Here is a 19738-nt window from a genome sequence, read left to right as displayed (position 1 = left end):
GGCAGCCAATGACCAGTACCTAAGCAGTCCCCTTCTAAATCAAGTTCTTTGAGGGGCAGGAACTATATCTTATTCATGACTGTATCCCCATTTGCAGAATAGCTCCCAGCACAAAATATGCACTCAAGAAACATTTGGCGAAATGAAGTACTGATACATACAGCAAGATGGATGAACCATGAAAACATTGTGCTATTAGGTTGGTGCAAAAGTAATTGCAGTCTTTGCCATTGAAAATAATGGCAAAACCACAATTACTTTTACACCAACCTAAAACATGAAACTAGTCACAAAAAAAACACTTTTTTTTTTTTTTTTTTTTTTGAGATGGAGTCTCACTCTGTCACCAGCCTGGAGTGCAGTGGCACGATCTCGGCTCACTGCAACCTCTGCCTCCTGGGTTCAAGCGATTTTCTTGCCTCAGGCTCCCAAGTAGCTGGGACTACTGTCGTGCATCACCATGCCCAGCTAATTTTTGTATTTTTAGTAGAGATGGGGTTTCACCATGTTGGCCAGGATGGTCTCGATCTCTTGACCTCGTGATCCACCCACCTTGGCCTCCCAAACTGCTGGGATTACAGGCGTAAGCCACTGCACCTGGTCGTGTTTTTTTTTTTTTTGAGACAGAGTCTCGCTCTGTTGCCCAGGCTGGAGTGCGGCAGCATGATCTCGGCTCACTGCAACCTCCACCTCCCGGGTTCAAGCGATTCCCCTGCCTTAGCCTCCTGAGTAGCTGGGATTATAGATGTGCACCACCATGCCCAGCTAATTTTTGTATTTTTAGTAGAGACAGGTTTCACCATGTTGGCCAGGCTGGGTTTGAACTCCTGACCTCAAATGATCCTCCTGCTTCAGCCTTCCAAAGTGCTGGGATTACAGGCGTGAGCCACTATGCCTGGCCAAGACCACATATACAATTCTACTTATTTGATTTTTTTTTTTTTAAAGACAGAGTCTCACTCAGTTGCCCAGGCTGGAGTGCAGTGGCACAATCTCAGCTTACTACAACCTCTGCCCCGCAGGCTCAAGCAATTCTCCCACCTCAGCCTCCCAAGTAATTGGGACCACAGACGCACACCACCACGCCTGGCTAAGTTTTTGTATTTTTGGTAGAGATGGGGTTTCACCATGTTGAGCAATCCTCCCCACTTAGCCTCCCCAAGTGTTGGGATTACAGGCATGAGCCACTGTGCCTGGCCTCAATTCTACTTATTTGAAATGCCCAGTGGATAAATCTATAGAGACAGAAAGTAGATTGGGGTTGCCTAGGGTTGGGGAAGACGGTGGAGTGGGGACTGAAGAGTAATGGCTAAGGGGTGTAGGATTTCTTTTTAGGGTAATGAAAACATTCTAAAATGAACTGTGGTAATGGATGCACAACTCTGGAAATATATTAAAAGCCATTGAATTTTATACTTTAAATGAGTGAAGTGTATGGTATGTGAACTGTATCCCAAAAAGCTGTTAAAAAGAAACATTTGATGAATAAACAAATGAACAAATGAATATAGGATATAGTTGTTGCGGGTTCACACCATTCTCCTGCCTCAGGCTCCTGAGTAGCTGGTACTACAGGCACCCGCCAACACACCCGGCTAATTTTTTTGTATTTTTAGTAGAGATGGGGTTTCACCATGATAGCCAGGATGGTCTCCATCTCCTGACCTCGTGATCCGCCTGCCTTGGCCTCCCAAAGTGCTGGGATTACAGGCGTGAGCCACTGTGCCCGGCCTTAAGTTCAGTCTTTAAGGATGCTGAGTTTATCTCCCCAGATTTTGGGGCTGAATATTCCTTAAAACAATCTGGGCCCAGGCTGGCTGTGGTGGCTCATGCCTGTAATCCCAGCACTTTAGAAGGCCTAGGTGGGCAGATCTTTTGAGGTCAGGAATTTGAGACCAGCCTGGGCAACATGGTGAAACCCCGTCTCTACCAAAAATACAAAAAATAAATAAATAAATAAATAAAATTAGCCGGGCATGGTGTGCACACCTATAATCCCAGCTACTCAGGAGGCTGAGGCAGGAGAATCACTTGAACCCAGGGAAAGGCAGGGTGAAGGCTGCAGTCAGCCAAGATTGCACCACTGCACTCCAGCCTGGGCGACAGAGTGAGATTCTGTCTCAAAGAAAACAAACAAACAAAAAAAATTTTTTTAATAAAATGATTTTGGCTGCTTTTAAATTACAAGAGATAATCTCCCATACTTTTTTTTTTTCAGTGAAGAAAAAAAATATCCAAATCTCCTTTGGATAGCAGATAAATTAAAATTATAAAACCTGAACTGCGGCTTTTACCAGTGGCCAGTTGCCATCAGGAAAGAAAATTATCCACTGAATAATGAGGGAGAAAAAAACCTACAAAATTTTGCATGTGTGATCACTAAACAGGTTTTGCACATGACCAGCAAAAGTAGGTCATGAGCTGTTAGCTGCAAAACACCGTGCCCCACCGTGAGGCTGGTGTCTGTCACTGGAAGCAATGGAGTTCCCATCTTCCAAGTCAATAGAGGAGCTGGTTGGCACATTTCAAAAGGAGCGAGGTGATTCTTGGTGCAGTGCAGCCAATGCAGCTTTGTTTTCAGTGGGTCAAACCACAAAGCAGAAATGATGCCATGACACAGGGAGGTGGGAGCATGAGGAGACTCCTTGTGCTCCCGATCCCCCATCTCTGGATTCAGGCTGACTGCAGTTCCAGTTCTGCCACTGCTACTTACAAGCTATCAGTATATTCGCACAACATTGTCACCCGTCTGAGCCTCAGTTCCCACTTCAGTGAAGTGAGCAGTAACAGTACCCTTCCCTCAACTGGGGTTCATCACTTTCACGCTCCCTTTTTTTTTTTTTTTTTTGACGTTCAGTCTCACTCTGTCCCCCGTGCTGGAGTGCGGTGGCACAATCGGCTCACTGCAACCTCTGCCTCCCAGGTTCAAGTGATTCTCCTGCCTCAGCCTCCCAAGTAGCTGGGATTACAGGTGCCTGCCACCACGCCAGGCTAATTTTTGTATTTTTAGCAGAGACAGGGTTTCACCATGTTGGTCAGGTTGGTCTTGAACTCCTGACCTCAGGTGATCCATCCACCTCGGCCTCCCAAAGTGCTGGGATTACAGGCATGAGCTACCGCGCCCAGCTGCTTTCACGCCCTTCTGGTCTCCAACCGCAACCCTCTTCATCACAAGTCACTGCCAACCTTTGCCTCCTCTTTTCTCAGAATATCCTCTAGGGGTGTGTGTGGGAGTGTGGGTATGTATTTGTGTGTGTGTTTTGTTGTTTGCCTAATACTCTCACCACCCTCCAACTCTGTCTTCAGAGCTGGAGGCTCCCCACAGAAACCACAAAGGATCATTTTAAAGGGAAGTAACAGTTTGTACAAGGATTAGGTGAGATAGTTAAGGTAAACAAATTTAAATAGAACAATGAAGGTAAATGCATTCAGTATGATATACGGAAGGTAGGCATTCTTCGATAAACATGATTTTTGCTGTACGTCCATTTGCAACCCTAGCTCAGGTTTTTTGTTTTTGTTTTTGTTTTTTTTGAGACGGAGTCTTGCTCTGTCGCCCAGGCTGGCGTGCAATGGCACGATCTCTGCTCACTGCAACCTCCGCCTCCCAGGTTCAAGCGAATTCTCTTGCCTCCACCTCCCGAATAGCTGGGACTACAGGCAAGCGCAACCGTGCCTGGTTAATTTTTTGTATTTTTAGTAGAGATGGAGTTTCACCATGTAGGCCAGGCTGGTCTTGAATACCTGGCTTCAGGTGATCTGCCTGCCTTGGCCTCCCAAACTGCTGGGATTACAGGCGTGAGCCACCGTGTCTGGCCTAGCTCAGGTTTTGAGTTAAGTAAGTAAAAGTTAACTGAGGCATAGTCCAATTACCTCATGTGGTTAAAAATTGTGAATGATGGTGAAACCCAACACAGAAATTAGGGGCTTCTAACTATTTCTGCCAAGTCCTGGTTCTGGACTGATCTTGAAAACCTTCTTCTGGCATAAATAATATAATGTGCCTTTCCTTCAACTGGGGCTTTACCACCTTTCTGCCCTTCCAGTCCCCAACCTCAACTCTCTTCATCACAAGTCACTGCCAACCCTTGCCCCCGATATGGTTAGGCTTTGTGTTCCCACCTAAATCTCAACCCGAGTTGTAATCCCCAGGTGTTGAGAGGGAGACCTGGTGGAAGGTGATTGGATCACATGGGCAGTTTCCCCCATGCTGTTCTTGTGATAGTGAGTGAGTTCTGAAGACATTTGATGGTTTTATAAGTGTCTGACATTTCCCCTGTCTGTACTTCTCTCTCCTACCACCATGTGAAAAGGGTCCTTGCTTCCCCTTTGCCTTCCACCACGATTGTAAGTTTCCTGAGGCCACGCGGAACTGTGAGTCAATTAATCCTCTTTTCTTCATAAATTACCCAGTCTTGGGTAGTATCTTTACAGTAGCGTGAAAACACACAAATGCAGCTCCTCTTTTCTCAGAATATCCTCTAGGGTGTGTGTGTGTGGGGGTATTGGAGGGGTTTGGGCTTTTTCTGCCTCTTCATCTCACCACCCTCCAACTCTATCTTCAGACCCTGAGGCTCCCCACAGAAACCACAAAGGATCATTTCGCTTCCCTTTGGAAATGCAGAATGTATTATGTTTTGGGGCACATCCCAAATAGACCCCTCTCCCACTGCCAGTTTCTTCCCTAAATGCTCCTTTTTTTCATTTGTATACACTTCAGGTTTCTCTAGGAAGCAGTGGCCCACAGACAGCTGAGTTGGTTTCAAGAGTCCAGGAGACGTACCTGGCTGCTTTCTGAGTGAGCTCCAGCGGGAAATCAGGACACAGTAATTGTAGCAAACAGTGATATTCTTTCATGGTCAGCAAATCTGAAGTGGAAATGGAGAGGAACACATTAGGTCTCTGCATTTCAAGTCACTGCCCTCTTTTTGTTCATTTCATGAGTTTCAGACCTGGTCTTGGTAGAGCTGTTCTTTTAAAAGCAAGTCAGTGTGAAGGGTATGCTAGTCTCTAACCTCCAGGTGTGAGATTTTAAGATCAGTATTTCTACAAAGCTTTTCCAGGGTGGGAGGCATCCAGTTACACCATTTTGACCAAAGGAGCTTCACTGGTATGAAAATTGGTCGGGTGAAGAGAGCAAACAAAAGAGGCACCTTCATCAGTCTTCTTTAGTTTAGTTTTCCTTGTATATAAAAATCTGGAAGAACAAGTCATTTCAAAGCCGGTTAAATTTGCTGAAATTCTCTGGCATGGTAACGTTTCCCACCACATGCCCAAAGACCATCCACAGAATATCTGGAAGCAGTACTAACGCAAACAGTCTTGCTGTGTAGGGAGAAGAGTACAGCATAGAAACCCACAGACCTCATTACTCTGTCATCCAGTACTGCAGCAGGCTGGCTTCTTTTGAATGCCTGAACACAAATCTGGTCATCCTATTATAGGAAGCCAAGACAAAGGTCCAAGATATACAGTCAAGGCAACCAAATGATTCCTGATATACAGAAGCAATGCTTTGTGCTTTGGGAGAGGTGAGCCAGGATGAGGCTCTGTGGTCCAGCAGAGAACCCAGAGAGGTGAATCTCAGAGAAATTTATAGGATCCTGAGGGAGAAGAAATACACTGATGCTTAAGTTATTTTGTTGCTGCATGTACTGAAGGCAAAAGATTTTAGATCAGCCAAGGAGTAAGAATGTGTAAGTATTACCATATATCAAAGCATTTCGAATATGGAAGGGCCTGGTAATGCTAAAGCGAGAGCAATCCACCCAGAAGCCTGACTAATTGGGAGGAGGATGAGTGAGAGGAGGGAATCCAGAGGGCATGGCTACATTTGGGGAATGAAGATGATGATCACAGGCACTTGGTTTCCTTGGACCTAAGTTAGCCCAAGCCACAGGAATCCAGATCTCCTGCCCCTGTTAGTTTGGTTGATGCTTTTCCAAGACAAAAACCCCAAATCTCCAGGGAAAGGCCTGGGTTCCTAGTACTTTTTCATCAAAGCTTAATTCAAGGTGGGGACAGAGAGTTTGACTAACCACACTGCCAAAGTCAGAAACACCAAAGGAACAGACTCAGCGTCAATATAGGTCAAAGGATCAAGATGGTTTTGTGGCACTCTCCTCTTCCCACTTGCCTGACCTCGGGCACAGCCTGGCAGGAGGTCTTGTTCTTCAAGGGAGGGAGTCATTGCCACTCGTGGTCTCAGGCTTGGGGTGAGGAAAAAGGGAGAAAATCCACTGAGTCTAATGTGTTCCCACTTTATTCTCACTCCAGAACTCCCCATGTAGAGAAAAGAGAAGAGTGATTTCTGGCAAGGCAGGGAGTAAATAAAGGAAAGTTCTATCTTTGAATCATCGTGCTTTTCTAGGCTAAACTTTGGTGGATATATCTGATAGCATTCTTAGGGAGAGTCAGAGTGTTTCATAGGAACTTACATTTATCCCCCAAATTACCTACAAAATATCCTTGGGAAGATAACAGAATGAAGGAAAATGAAAAAATGAGAGAGAGAGAGAGAGAGTTACTTAATTAAGAAAGACAATGCTAGGAGTCGACATTAGCTTCCTGGTTTCTAGAACCTAGGCCCTCTTCAGGTTTTTGATATTATTCTAACTCATGTACTTCAAGTACTTGCTGCCAAGGACAGAAGAATGATTTACAAAAATCACTGCGTGCTTCTCTAATACAACAAAAGCTCTTAAAAATATGAAAAACAGAATACATCCTGCTCACCACTTCTGGAACTTGACTCTTCTAAATGTTAAGTGAGGACAGTAGTCAGATAAAGAGATTAATGAAAATGCAAGCAAATAAACAACTTTTAATTGTGGAGAGAGTAGTTCTATTAGTTGTTATTATTATTCTTCCATGCAGACTCTGTGTTGGGATGTGGAGAGAGGAGTTCTAATTCTACTGAAGTAGTGACCAGATAATGTCAAGGGCAGATGATTTCTGCTACTTTGAGACACTCCTCAGCTGTTGTACAGTGGGTATTGAGAGAACTATAAGTGGTAAGACTTGTTTCAAAATCAGAACACTGATAGGCATATGGGAGCTTGTTCCCTTTCTGCTCCATAGGCTAGGATTCAAATTTTGGCTCTGCGATTCACCAGGTATGTAATCTTGGGCAAATTGCTTAATCTCTCTAAGTCTCAGTTTCTCATCTGTAAAATGCAAGTGACACACTTTTCAGGGTTAAAGTCAAGTGTAAGAGAGATGATGTCTATAAAGTGCTTAGCAGAATGTCTAGAACTTAGTAACATCAAACAATGGGAGTTTGTTTTGGTTCTGTTTTCAAATTCTGGAGGCGAGAAGAAGAGAGGAGGAAGGTATTTGTTGCTGAGTTTTTTTTATTTTAAATTTTAATTAATTAATTAATTAATTAGTTTTGAGATGGGGGCCTCACTCTGTTACCCAGGCTGGAGTGCAGTGGCATAGCTCACTGCAGTCTCGAACTCCTGAGCTCAAGTGATCCTCCCATCTCAGCCTCCCAAGTAGCTGGGACTACAAGCATATGCCACCACACCCTGCTCATTTAAAAAATTTTTGTAGAGACGGGGTCTTGTGCCGTCACCCAGGCTAGTCTTGAACTTCCCGCCTCAGCCTCCCAAAGTGTTGGGATTACAGGCATGAGCCTGGCTGTTGCTGAGTTTGGACACTTAAACACCTAAAAGTTTTCTGCCTTGAAAGTTCTCTGTTGGGTTGCCTGAGCCAAATCCGTTTTGAACACTCTCCTGCAGTGGACACTCACTTCCTATTCCCATGTGCCTGCTCTGTTCCAGGCTCCCCATTATGATGAACAAGCTAGCAGTCCCCCTAGCTTCTGCAGCCTGCATTTGGGCACCAGTTCACCCTAATGCTCCTGTCTATTTTGGGCCCTTTGGCTCTTAGAACTGTCCAAGATCTCAAAGGCCCTCCTCGCAGCCCTTTGTGCTCCAGCAATAACTGTAAAGAGAGTGAGTAGCCATGGAGATCTGTGCTCAGCTCTTGAATTAACTCACTTAGGCCAGGCGCAGTGGCTCACGCCTGTAATCCCAGCACTTTGCGAGGCCGAGGCAGGAGTTCACCTGAGGTCAGGAGTTCGAGACCAGCCTGGCCAACGTGGCAAAAACCCATCTCCACTAAAAATACAAAAATTATCCAAGCATGGTGGCAGGTGCCTGTAATCCAGCTACTTGGGGGGCAGGAGAATCGCTTGAACCTAGAAGGCAGAGGTTGCAGTGAGCTGAGGTCATGCCACTGCACTCCAGCCTGGGTGACAGAGTGAGACTCCATCCCCCCTCAAAAAAATAAAAAATAAAAAAAAATTAACTCACTTAGCCTTCACAGCATACTACCTTATGAAGTAGACTCCATTATTTCCAGTCCCATTTCACAGATGAGGATGAGAAAGTTTAGAGGGATGAAATAAGCTGGTGAGCAAGGAAGGAGAGGAGGGTCCAGGGTAGGGGAGAGGAAGGGGATCTGTCTTCCCTGAGCAAGATCTCAGGGTGGGAGGGAGAGAAGGGAGGCTGATGGCAGGAGGGGCTTAACAATAACACAGCTAACGTTTATTGAGCACTTGGTCTTGGGGAGGCACTGTTCTAAGGGGTTTACATATATCACCTCACTAATCTTCACGACTATTATCCTCATTTCACAGACACAAAAACTCAGATTGTGCACACTTAAGAGGTAGAACTGGAATTCAAACCCAGGCAGTCTGGATCCAAAGCCTACCCAGCTAACACTGTCAGCACCTTGATCTTATCAGCTATAATGTGTGAGGCTTAAGAGCTTGTTTTCCCCTCCAAACTAACTGCAGGAACTAAATAGCTCCAGATGAACTGGATCAAGGAGACAATTCAAGTGAATTGAGATTTTCCATGTAAGAAACCGAGTCTGAAAAGTTCTAATTACTGTCAACAGGGAAGACTGAGGCTCCAGCACAGCAGCCTCAGACCAGAGGGCATGTGCTGGGGGACCACTGTGCTGGTGGCCACACCATGGTCTCTCATCCCCACCCACCTGCCAGCCACTCTTCTACCTGGCAGGTGTAGGGGAGGTAAGTATTGTGTATCAGTAGACACCTTCTCTAGATCCCCCCACAATTAGAAGAGTGTCAGCCAGTAGGTCCTGCAAGTTCAAAGGCAAAGACATAATAAGGCTTTGGTATAAGATCAAAACCAGAACACTCTCCACAAATTTGTGTGTCTCCTTTTGTGGGTGGTCAGACTGCTAAACTTTCTTCTTCCAAGCCTTGCACTAGTCTCACCAGTTGTGTGGCTGGCTCCAGACCAGAGGTGTTTTACACCCTTGATCCTATCTTCTCCAGAGGCAGCACAGCATAGCATTGTGGTTAATAGCATGGACTTTGGAGTTAGATTGTTCGGGTCCAAATCCTAGCTTTGCCACTGACTTCAAGTTACTTGACTTTTAAGCTCTCCATGCCTCAGTTTCCCCATCTATGAAATGACAGTATGAACATTGCAGAGTTGTTATGAGTTAATGTAAAGTGCTTAGAACAGTGTCTGACCCATCATAAGGGCCATCTGTTAGTACCTGCTATTATTATTTTAGAAATAAAGAAACTAGGGCTCAGTGAGGTGTAATCATTTTCTCAAGGAAACAGCTAGAAAGAGGGCTGAGATTCAGACCTAGGCCTAGCACAGGCTCTGAAGGTCCTGCAGGTTCCACCCTAGCAGGTGGGATCCAGCTGGTTTGTGAAGGACTTCTGATGTTAGGATTATTCACACCAGGTGACTGACAGACTTTCTATCTAAGTTAAACATACAGGTACCCTTCAGGCAGGCCACTTTAAACAGCACAGGGTAGTTGGGCAGGGCAGTTGTATTAGTGCAGAACTCTGACTTTGCAATCAGATGACCTGGCTTCAAAAACCTGGCTCCACTACTTGCCACCAGCATGACTTAGACAAGCTGTACAACTTCCCTGAACCTTGGTTTCCTTGTCTTAAAAGTGTAAGAACTACAGTACCTACCTAATGGAATTGTTGTAAAAGATCAAAAGAGGTAATATATACACTTTTCTGAAAAAAGTTAGCAAAGTGCTCAATAAGTGGTAGCATTATTTTATAATTATTAACTGATTAAAACTTGAAGTCCTGAAATTAAGGAATCTTTGAACTTAGCTAAAGCAATTAGCACAATGCCTGGTGCATTGCAGTAAACACCTGTTGAAGGAATGAATAAATAAAAACATGCCTCACACAGTGACCCAAATAAAAATTCATAGGGAAAAAGTTCTGGTCACTGTGTGAACACAAAGATAGGGGGTCTCCAGGCACAGGAGGCATTTCTGCAAAATTACAGGGGTATGAGGAGAAGCCAGGAGTTGTAAAGTGTGAAAAAAGGAAAATCCCCTACGTGCTAGGTACTATAACTGTCAGTAAACATGATAAACCATGGCCAGTGTACTACACTTCATGGGCTTGTTGGCCTTTGCACCAAGTGCTCAGTTCAATCAGCTTGAATATTTCTTTTCATAAGAATGTATCACTGATTTTCCTTTTTTTTTTTTTTTAACAGAGTCTCACTCTGTCACCCAGGCTGGAGTGCAGTGGCACAATCTCGGCTCATGGCAACCTCTGCTTACTGGGTTCAAGCGATTCTCCTGCCTCAGCCTCCCGAGTAGCTGGGATTACAGACACGCACCACCACGCCAGGCTAATTTTTGTATTTTTAGTAGAGGCGAGGTTTCACCATGTTGGTCAGGCTGGTCTCGAACTCCTGACCTCAGGTGATCCACCCGCCTCAGCCTCCCAAAGTGCTGGGATTACAGGCATGAGCTACTGCGCCAGGCCATGTCACTGATTTTTCCATGAAAACCAAAGGAAGCCTAGGGTTCACTTCACAGAAATTCACTTTATTGCTGTTACAACTCTAGCATGAATACTACTGCTTTCAAGATAAGCACTGCCCTGACTCAAAATATTCTTCTGTTGGTTATATCCACTCTAATCCTAGAGAGTGTTAGATGAATTTACTTTAGCTAAGAAAATTAGTCAGAAATTATTGATTCCCAATATATTCAAGGGCTAACTCATTCTCATTTGTAGGAAAAGGATGTCTTTTTGACATCTGGTCTGCCTTCTTGCTGTGGCAAGTCCTGCTTCTGAAGCTCTGTGGGAGCAGCTTAGTCATTTCTACATCCTCCTTGCAGACCACCATGCGTGCCCACATTTGCTCAGAACTGTGGTGGAATATAGCTGTAGATCGGATACCTCTCCTCTTCCTGGGAAATGGTACCTTTGCCAGGATCACAGTGGTGTCACTAAAGGAGACCCATGGAGGAGTGCCAGATGGAAGGAACTGGGGCCATATATTCATTCCTTCAGAGAAAACCTTCCCTAAAGCCTGAAGTCAAAGACTTTTAGCTCTAAATTTATGGGGGATGAAATGGGGCTCAGTCTAAATTCATTTGTGTGAGTGCCTATATGTTGGTTGAGTGAGCTAGTGCTGGACAAGAACTAAAGATAATGAAATGCTACAAGCCATGGGAGTCCCAGAGGACTGAACAGCCTCTAGTTTGTCGGCTGCATGATCTCAATACTACTACCACAGAGGCCAGAGAACACCACAGCCCATGTGTGGACTCTCCAATTTTCAGCTGCAATTGTTTTTATGTTCTTTTATGCAGGGGTTGTGAAGGCTCACTCTAAATGACACTCATCCTCAGCCAGGCTGCTCTGCCAAGAGATGCTCGGAAGGACATGGATAGTTCGGGGCATGACCACACCACCCCTTCCAATCCCTAGGGCACCAAGGCTTTGTTACCAGGCCACAGCTGAGTAAATACTTCTCAGTGCTACTCTGTGAGGAGGGGGAAGGGAGTGAGGGACAGTGTGGGGGAAGGGAAGAAGGAGGCAAGACATCTGACGACTTCACTCCCCATGTAGCAGTTGGTATCACATGTCACAGAAAGATTGCTACCCTACTAGGGCCATGTTCCTGTCAAGCAAAGCCCCAGAAGAAGAGAAGGCTGTGTTATTCAATTTTATCTCCTCTGGCAGCACTGTTGTTTTATATTATAAATGGAGGGAAATGATAATTAGTTGACTGAATGGGAAATGACCTTACAAAAGGAATGAGAAGCAATGGCCTCGAATGACACCTGTGGGGTAAAGTATTTGGGCCATTATGAACACTACCCTTTGCCAGCTCATTACTCCCCAGAGCATCTTCAGTGTGTTCCAATGGGGGCAGAAAGCCCCTTTAGTTTTTTTTTTTTTTTTTTTTTTTTTTTTTGAGACAGAGTCTTGCTCTGTCGCCAGGCTGAAGAGCAGTGGCGCTATCTCAGCTCACTGCAAACGCTGCCTCCCGAGTTCAAGCGAGTCTCCTACCTCAGCCTCCCGAGTACCTGGGACTACAGGTGTCTGCCGCCATGCCTGGCTAATTTTTGTACTTTTAGTAGAGATGGGGTTTCACCATGTTGGCCAGGATGGTCTCCATCTCTTGACCTCGTGATCCGCCGGCCTCGGCCTCCCAAAGTGCTGGGATTATAGGCGTGAGCCACTGCACCCGGCTGCCCCTTTAGTTTTATATTTTATTATGACTAAGCCAGACACCAAGCTAGAAATGTATTTAGTCTATTTCTATTTGGCAGTATCTTTGTTCTAGGCAAAGTATTAAATCAGACACAGTAACAATTTTATGGCAACGTTTAAAATGAACAAAAACAACTCTCCAGGAACTGTTTATATACAGCAGGTAAAGATTTAAAGAAATGCAGGCATTTCTAACCAGGATCTCAACATTCTACCCAGGGTCATGTAGGACATACCATGGCAATCTGATCAGGTTTTTAGGTTAACCATGGCCATCCTGAACCACCACTGGTGGCTTAAACCACAGGCCTGGTCTGATAAGAATCCCCTATACTGTGTCGAACCCTTGGGGGTCTGTTCATCACGATGGGGCCATTAGGGATTGGAGGACCAAGGCAAGGCTTTGTTCTGGGGGAGGTCCTGTCTTAGAAAGTGTGAGGATATGAAACACAGGCTGCACATGGCAAGGGTGGGCAGCCGTATGCATTGTGGAAGGAGGCCCCAGTGCTAGGAGAAAAGAAAGCCTCTCTAATAGCAACGGAGCTAGCTACTGTGGCATGGACACAGTTTCCTACCCATTATTGAGGAAATGGAAGGCAGTTTTGGACACCAAAATGTAGAGCAGGATCTTGGCACCATAAGCTCTCAAAGGCTCCGGCAGCCCATCAAAGAAGTGACTCCAGCCTAGAATTTGCACCACCACTCACGTGCTCATGCAGCTCCACCCGGTGTTACCACTTCCCGTTTTTCTTTGGAAACAGGAGGACAGGGTGGGCCCTTTGAAACGGACAACTCAGGGCCAAGTTATAATTCTCCTCCAAGAAGCAGGTGTTGTTACAAACTCCTGCAACCCATTCCTGTTTTTAATTGAACAGAAATGGTTCAACGGGCACAAGAGCTAAACTGGAGAATAAACCTTAATCCCTCCTAATGGTGACTAAAGGCAAGAGAAAACATCACACCCTCCCAATGGTGATATACCTCACTCAACCTTTGAAAAAGAGGCAGAATTTTAAATTTATTTCTGGGGGGTGTTTAAAGCCAGAATGAAGGTTTTTATGTTGTTTTAGGGGGGGAAAAGTTTACTACAGAGACACATCATGATAGAGAAAAGAACTTGGTCTGACTTCGGCAAAGGATTATACCTATCTGGGCACAATTTTTCTAGGCCTCAGTTTTCTCACCTGTAAAATAAGGATGTTGTGAGCCACTGCTCCCGGCCTGAAAAAAATGTTTTAATATATATACATTTTAAAAAATAGAAATCTAGGTCTGGTGCAATGGCTCATGCTTGTAATTCCAGCACTTTGGGAGGCCAAGACGGGAGAATCGCTTGAGCCCAGGAGTTCAAGACCAGCCTGGGCAACATAGTGAGACCTCATCTCCACAAAAAATAAAAATGAAAAAATTAGCTGTGCATGGTGGCACACGCCTGTAGTCCCAGCTACTCAAGAGACTGAGATGGGAGGATGGCTTGAATCTAGGATGTTAAGGCTGCAATGAGCCATGATTGCACCACTGCGCCCCAGCCTGGGTGACTGAGTGAGACCCTGTCTCAAAGAGATAACAAATGAAAATCTTGTAAGGAATCTCAATATTTAATATTTATAAAAACAAAGCCTTTTTTAGCCAACTTTCTCTTCAACAGCTCTCACCCAGACGAGAAGTCGAGGAAAGAAGGCCTGAGGTGCTACCTTAAAACTCTAGAGCTCTACAAAGGGCAGTTAGGCAGTTAGGCCCTAAAACCTAAGTGGGTCTTACATAGTGCAATGGTTAAGAGTACAGGCTAAGGCTGGGTGTGGTGGCTCACACCTGTAATCCCAGCACTTTGGGAGCCAGAGGCGGGCAGATCACTTGGTCAGGAGTTCAAGACCAGCCTGGCCAACATGGTGAAACCTCGTCTATACTAAAAATACAAAAAGTAGCTGGGCCTGGTGGCACATGCCTGTAATCCCAGCTACTTAGGAGGCTGAAGCAGGAGAACTGCTTGAACCTGGGAGGTGGAGGTTGCAGTGAGCCAAGATCACACCATTGCACTCCAGTCTGGGCAACATGACACAGCGAGACTCCATCTCAAAAAAAAAAAAAAATAATAATAATCAAGGCTCCTGAATCAGCCGATCTGGGTCCAAATCCTGGCTGGCCGGGCGCGGTGGCTCACGCCTGTAATCCCAGCACTTTGGGAGGCCGAGGCGGGCGGATCACGAGGTCAGGAGATCGAGACCATCCTGGCTAACATGGTGAAACCCCGTCTCTACTAAAAATACAAAAAATTAGCCGGGCGTGGTGGCGGGCGCCTGTAGTCCCAGCTACTCAGGAGGCTGAGGCAGGAGAATGGCGTGAACCTGGGAGGCGGAGCTTGCAGTGAGCTGAGATGGCGCCACTGCACTCCAGCCTGGGCGACAGAGCCAGACTCCGTCTCAAAAAAAAAAAAAAAAAAAAAAAAAAAAAAAAAAAAAAAAAAAATGTTTTAATATATATACATTTTAAAAAATAGAAATCTAGGTCTGGTGCAATGGCTCATGCTTGTAATTCCAGCACTTTGGGAGGCCAAGACGGGAGAATCGCTTGAGCCCAGGAGTTCAAGACCAGCCTGGGCAACATAGTGAGACCTCATCTCCACAAAAAATAAAAATGAAAAAATTAGCTGTGCATGGTGGCACACGCCTGTAGTCCCAGCTACTCAAGAGACTGAGATGGGAGGATGGCTTGAATCTAGGATGTTAAGGCTGCAATGAGCCATGATTGCACCACTGCGCCCCAGCCTGGGTGACTGAGTGAGACCCTGTCTCAAAGAGATAACAAATGAAAATCTTGTAAGGAATCTCAATATTTAATATTTATAAAAACAAAGCCTTTTTTAGCCAACTTTCTCTTCAACAGCTCTCACCCAGACGAGAAGTCGAGGAAAGAAGGCCTGAGGTGCTACCTTAAAACTCTAGAGCTCTACAAAGGGCAGTTAGGCAGTTAGGCCCTAAAACCTAAGTGGGTCTTACATAGTGCAATGGTTAAGAGTACAGGCTAAGGCTGGGTGTGGTGGCTCACACCTGTAATCCCAGCACTTTGGGAGCCAGAGGCGGGCAGATCACTTGGTCAGGAGTTCAAGACCAGCCTGGCCAACATGGTGAAACCTCGTCTATACTAAAAATACAAAAAGTAGCTGGGCCTGGTGGCACATGCCTGTAATCCCAGCTACTTAGGAGGCTGAAGCAGGAGAACTGCTTGAACCTGGGAGGTGGAGGTTGCAGTGAGCCAAGATCACACCATTGCACTCCAGTCTGGGCAACATGACACAGCGAGACTCCATCTCAAAAAAAAAAAATAATAATAATAATCAAGGCTCCTGAATCAGCCGATCTGGGTCCAAATCCTGGTTCTTCTGCTAACTAGCCATGTGACATTAGGCAAGCGAATTGAAAATGACAGTGAATAATAGTAATAATGGTATGAATAATGATAATGCTAATCATGAATTTTTGAGAGGATTAAAAAATCATTTTTTTTAAAAGGAAGAGATGGTAAATTAAGGTGCTGGTACATGGCATAGATAAGCATCCAATCAACAGTACCTGCTCTTGTTATTACTTTTATTACTTTCCTTCATTTAAGGCACACAGACACAGGTGGGATGGCACCTGCGTAACAAAAGGCACAATTTATCACAGTTCTCCTTCAGCTCCAGCCAGTGGGTGGCTGAAACGATCTTATTTCTTATCTCATGATTATTTCGTCAAGCCTTTGTTCTTTATTGATGAATGAATAACAGAGTTCCTGCCTGAAGGCAGGTGCGCCACTTTCCCATACTGTCAGTGCACTGCCAATCCTCTATTGCCTCACTTTTAATAGTGCTGATGGCTCATATTTGCAGACAGTGTAGAATTACGCAAACCATTTTCATATGCATTATCACTTTTGATCCCCATAAGAATTTTGTGGGGCAGGGAAAAGAAAATGGTATTAATTCCCATTTTTATAGACATGGAAAATGAGGCTCAAGCAAGGGACAAAATTGCCGCATAAGTGGTAGTTCCTGGATCAGATCAAGCCTTCTCATTCAAAGGCTGGCCTTTCTCTGCTACACAGACTGGCTCCCTATGATGTCCTTTTCTTTTTGCTGTAAGTCTCTGGGAACCCAACCTGCTTTTCCTTCGTCTATGGATGAAAAACACCTGGCACAGTGAATTCCCATAGTGAGAACCCAGTAAATGTTAGCTGCAACTGGCTATTATTATTTTGTTTATTACTTAATTTTATTCTTTTTTTTTTTTTTTTGAGATAGGATCTTGCTCTGTTGCCCAGGCTGGAGTGTGGTGGTGTCATGCTGGCTCGCTGCAACCTCCACCTCCTGGGCTCAAGCAATTCCCCCACCTCAGCTCCCCAAATAGCTGTGACCACAGTCACACACCACCATGCCTGGTTAATTTTTGTATATTTTGTAGAGACAAGGTTTCGCCATATTGCTCAGGCTGGTCTCAAACTCCTGAGCTCAAGTAATCCACCTGCCTCGGTCTCCCAAAGTGCTGGGATTACAGGCATAAGCCACCGTGCTGGCCATTATTTTAATTTTTTTAGAGATAGAGTCTCGCTCTGTTACCCAGGCTGGAGTGCAGTGGTATGATCATAGCTCGCTGCAGCCTGGAATTCCTTGGGTTCAAGAGCTCTTCCTGCCTTAGCCTAGGCGGGAAGTAGTTAGACTACAGGCATGCACCATCATGCCTGGCTAATTTTTTCATTTTTATTTTTTCCAGAGACAGAGTCTTGATATGTTGCCAAGGCTACTCTGGAAATCCCGGCCTCAAATGATCCTTCTGCCTTGGCCTCCCAAAGTATTGGGATTATAGGTGTGAGCTACTGCACCTGGCCAGTGATTATTACTGTGAACATTTAAATCTCCCACTAGCTATTCCATCTCTTTCTATCACTTTTTGTCCTAGGGTGGCTCCAGGGTCAGATGTAGTCTGTCTGGCTTGTAACTTGCTTCCCCTCAAACTGACAGGCCCTTTCTATTTTAAGTGACTTGCTACTGATGCCTATAAGAAAATAGAGAAGAGACAACAAAAGTAATAAACAGTTAAAGCCATTATAAGCCTGTATCTGCAATTTTAACAGGACTAGACACAGATTAGGAAAAGTATATTTAATTTATATATATAAAAAATACTTCCCACTTTTTTTTTTTTTTGAGACAGAGTCTTGCTCTGTCACCTGGGATGGAATACAGCGGTACAATCTTAGCTCACTACAACCTCTGCCTCCTGGGTTCAAGCAATTCTCGTGCCTCAGCCTCCCATGTAGCTGGGATTACAGGCACGTGCCACCGTGCCCGGCTAATTTTTGTATTTTTAGTAGAGACGGGGTTTCGCCATCTTGGCCAGGCTGGTCTTGAACTCTTGACCTCAAGTGATCTGCCAGCCTTGGCCTCCCAAAGTGCTGGGATTACAGGCATGAGCCACTGCTCCTGGCCCCACTACCTTTTTCTTTGCAATTTAAAATCAGGCTTATCATTAGGATGAAATTTTGTGTTATTAGCAAAGCTGTCTGATGAGAACTTAAGAGAGCAAGCCACAGAAAACAAAAATGAATAAAAGTTATTATACTTCCTCTGAGCTTTCCACTGTCCAAAGCAGCCACAGAATAAATAAGAAGTGGAACAGATTATGCATTTGATTTTCTTAAAATGCATTTTCCTTCTTTTCTAAATAAATATAAACAGAAGCAGTGGCTAACGGGGTTACTCACTGAGGGTGAGTGGAACCAAGACAGACTAAAAATAAAAAAGCAACAATCTAAGTTCTCCAGTTCTTGATGGGTGTGCGAGCAGGGGAGGGTGGTGGCCAGCATGTAGGCGTGCTTATGAAGACCACAGCCTGTTTTCTCGTCAGAATCCACTAGCTTCCACCAATGATGATGGATTTACGGCTACCTATCAACTAAAAAAACAGACGTAAGGAACAGAAACAGCAAGAACCAGAAAGAAGACTGGATATAGATAAACACACACATCTCTTCAGATGAATCCACCTTTGTCTTTCCTGCTGTTTTGTCTTTTGTGGGTATATGTAATGTACCCTATCTATAATTATATGGATATGTATCGGGAAGAGAATGAGGCAGCTGGAGAAAGAAGAGTGTCTGACTCTTTTGGGACTTGATGGGAAAGGAAATTGATGTTAGTAGTTACTGTTCCTTAAAGCCATCAGCTTTGTTTTTCAAAGTATGGTTTCCTGGTAAAGGATCCTTTGCCTGTAATGTGAGTGAATCACTCATCTTATTTTAATAAAAATGTGAACCAAATGATAGTGCTCTCCATCCTGGGAAATGACACAATAGTTAGGCTTTCTGAACCCTGATCCTTATCTTTCACTGAGACTGGCAGGCATACAAAAAGTAAAGAAAAAAAATGAAAAATATCCAGTGGCATCAGGATGAATCTACCCAACTTCTTTTATGCACAAGAATTCTGAAAGACAAAGTCTGGTTTTACTCACTGGGGTTTGGTTTCTCCATCAATGGGTGGCCTTCCATTGGATACCAACTCTGTGCCTCAATTTCTTCCTGTCATGCCTCACGTATAAATAAATGATCAAGGCTGATTAGACTAAGTAAAATATATTTTAAAGTATATAGGATAGACTAAGTAAAGTATATTTTAAAGTATATAAGATTGTATACCCTTTTGAATTTTGTCATTTTCATGTATAACCTATTTTTAAAATTAAGAAAATAAACAAAAGTATGAGCAATGAGAAGACATCAAAGGATTTTTAAAAAGTAAGACCATTAAGGCCGGGTACGGTGGCTTATGCCCCAGCACTTTGGGAGTCTGGGGCGGGCAGATCACGAGGTCAGGAGTTCGAGACCAGCCTGACCAACATGGTGAAACCCCGTCTCTACTAAAAATACAAAAATTAGCCAGGCGTGGTGGCACGTGCCTGTAATCCCAGCTACTCAGGAGGCTGAGGCAGAAGAATTGCTTGAACCTGGGAGGTGGAGGTTGCAGTGAGCTGAGATCGCACCACTGCACTCCAGCCTGGGTGACGGAACGAGCCTCTGTCTCAAAAAAAAAAAAAAAAAAAAAAGGTAAGACCATTAAGAACTATTTGAAAATGTACAAACCTTTTAATCTCAATAATTGTGACGGTTGCTTTTGGGTTTAACATTCTAGGATTCTTTCATTGTCATTCTCTGTGG

At 44.5% G+C, this 19738-nt stretch overlaps 1 protein-coding gene across 4 annotated transcripts in view; it reads right to left on the bottom strand.

The window, feature by feature from the left end:
- CSTPP1 (centriolar satellite-associated tubulin polyglutamylase complex regulator 1) overlaps positions 1 to 19738 on the bottom strand; it is a 236679-nt gene that overhangs the window by 19743 nt on the left and 197198 nt on the right. For all 4 annotated transcript variants that reach the window (XM_004051039.3, XM_031016392.2, XM_063711118.1 and 1 more), the window contains one exon: positions 4784 to 4868. In XM_004051039.3, the coding sequence (XP_004051087.2) occupies positions 4784 to 4868 (85 nt within the window). The remainder of the gene's footprint in view (positions 1 to 4783; positions 4869 to 19738) is intronic.

The sequence above is a fragment of the Gorilla gorilla genome, chromosome 9 (assembly GCF_029281585.2).
Source record: "Gorilla gorilla gorilla isolate KB3781 chromosome 9, NHGRI_mGorGor1-v2.1_pri, whole genome shotgun sequence".
Taxonomy (NCBI): Eukaryota; Metazoa; Chordata; class Mammalia; order Primates; family Hominidae; genus Gorilla; species Gorilla gorilla.
This window is presented reverse-complemented; position numbering and strand designations above follow the sequence as displayed.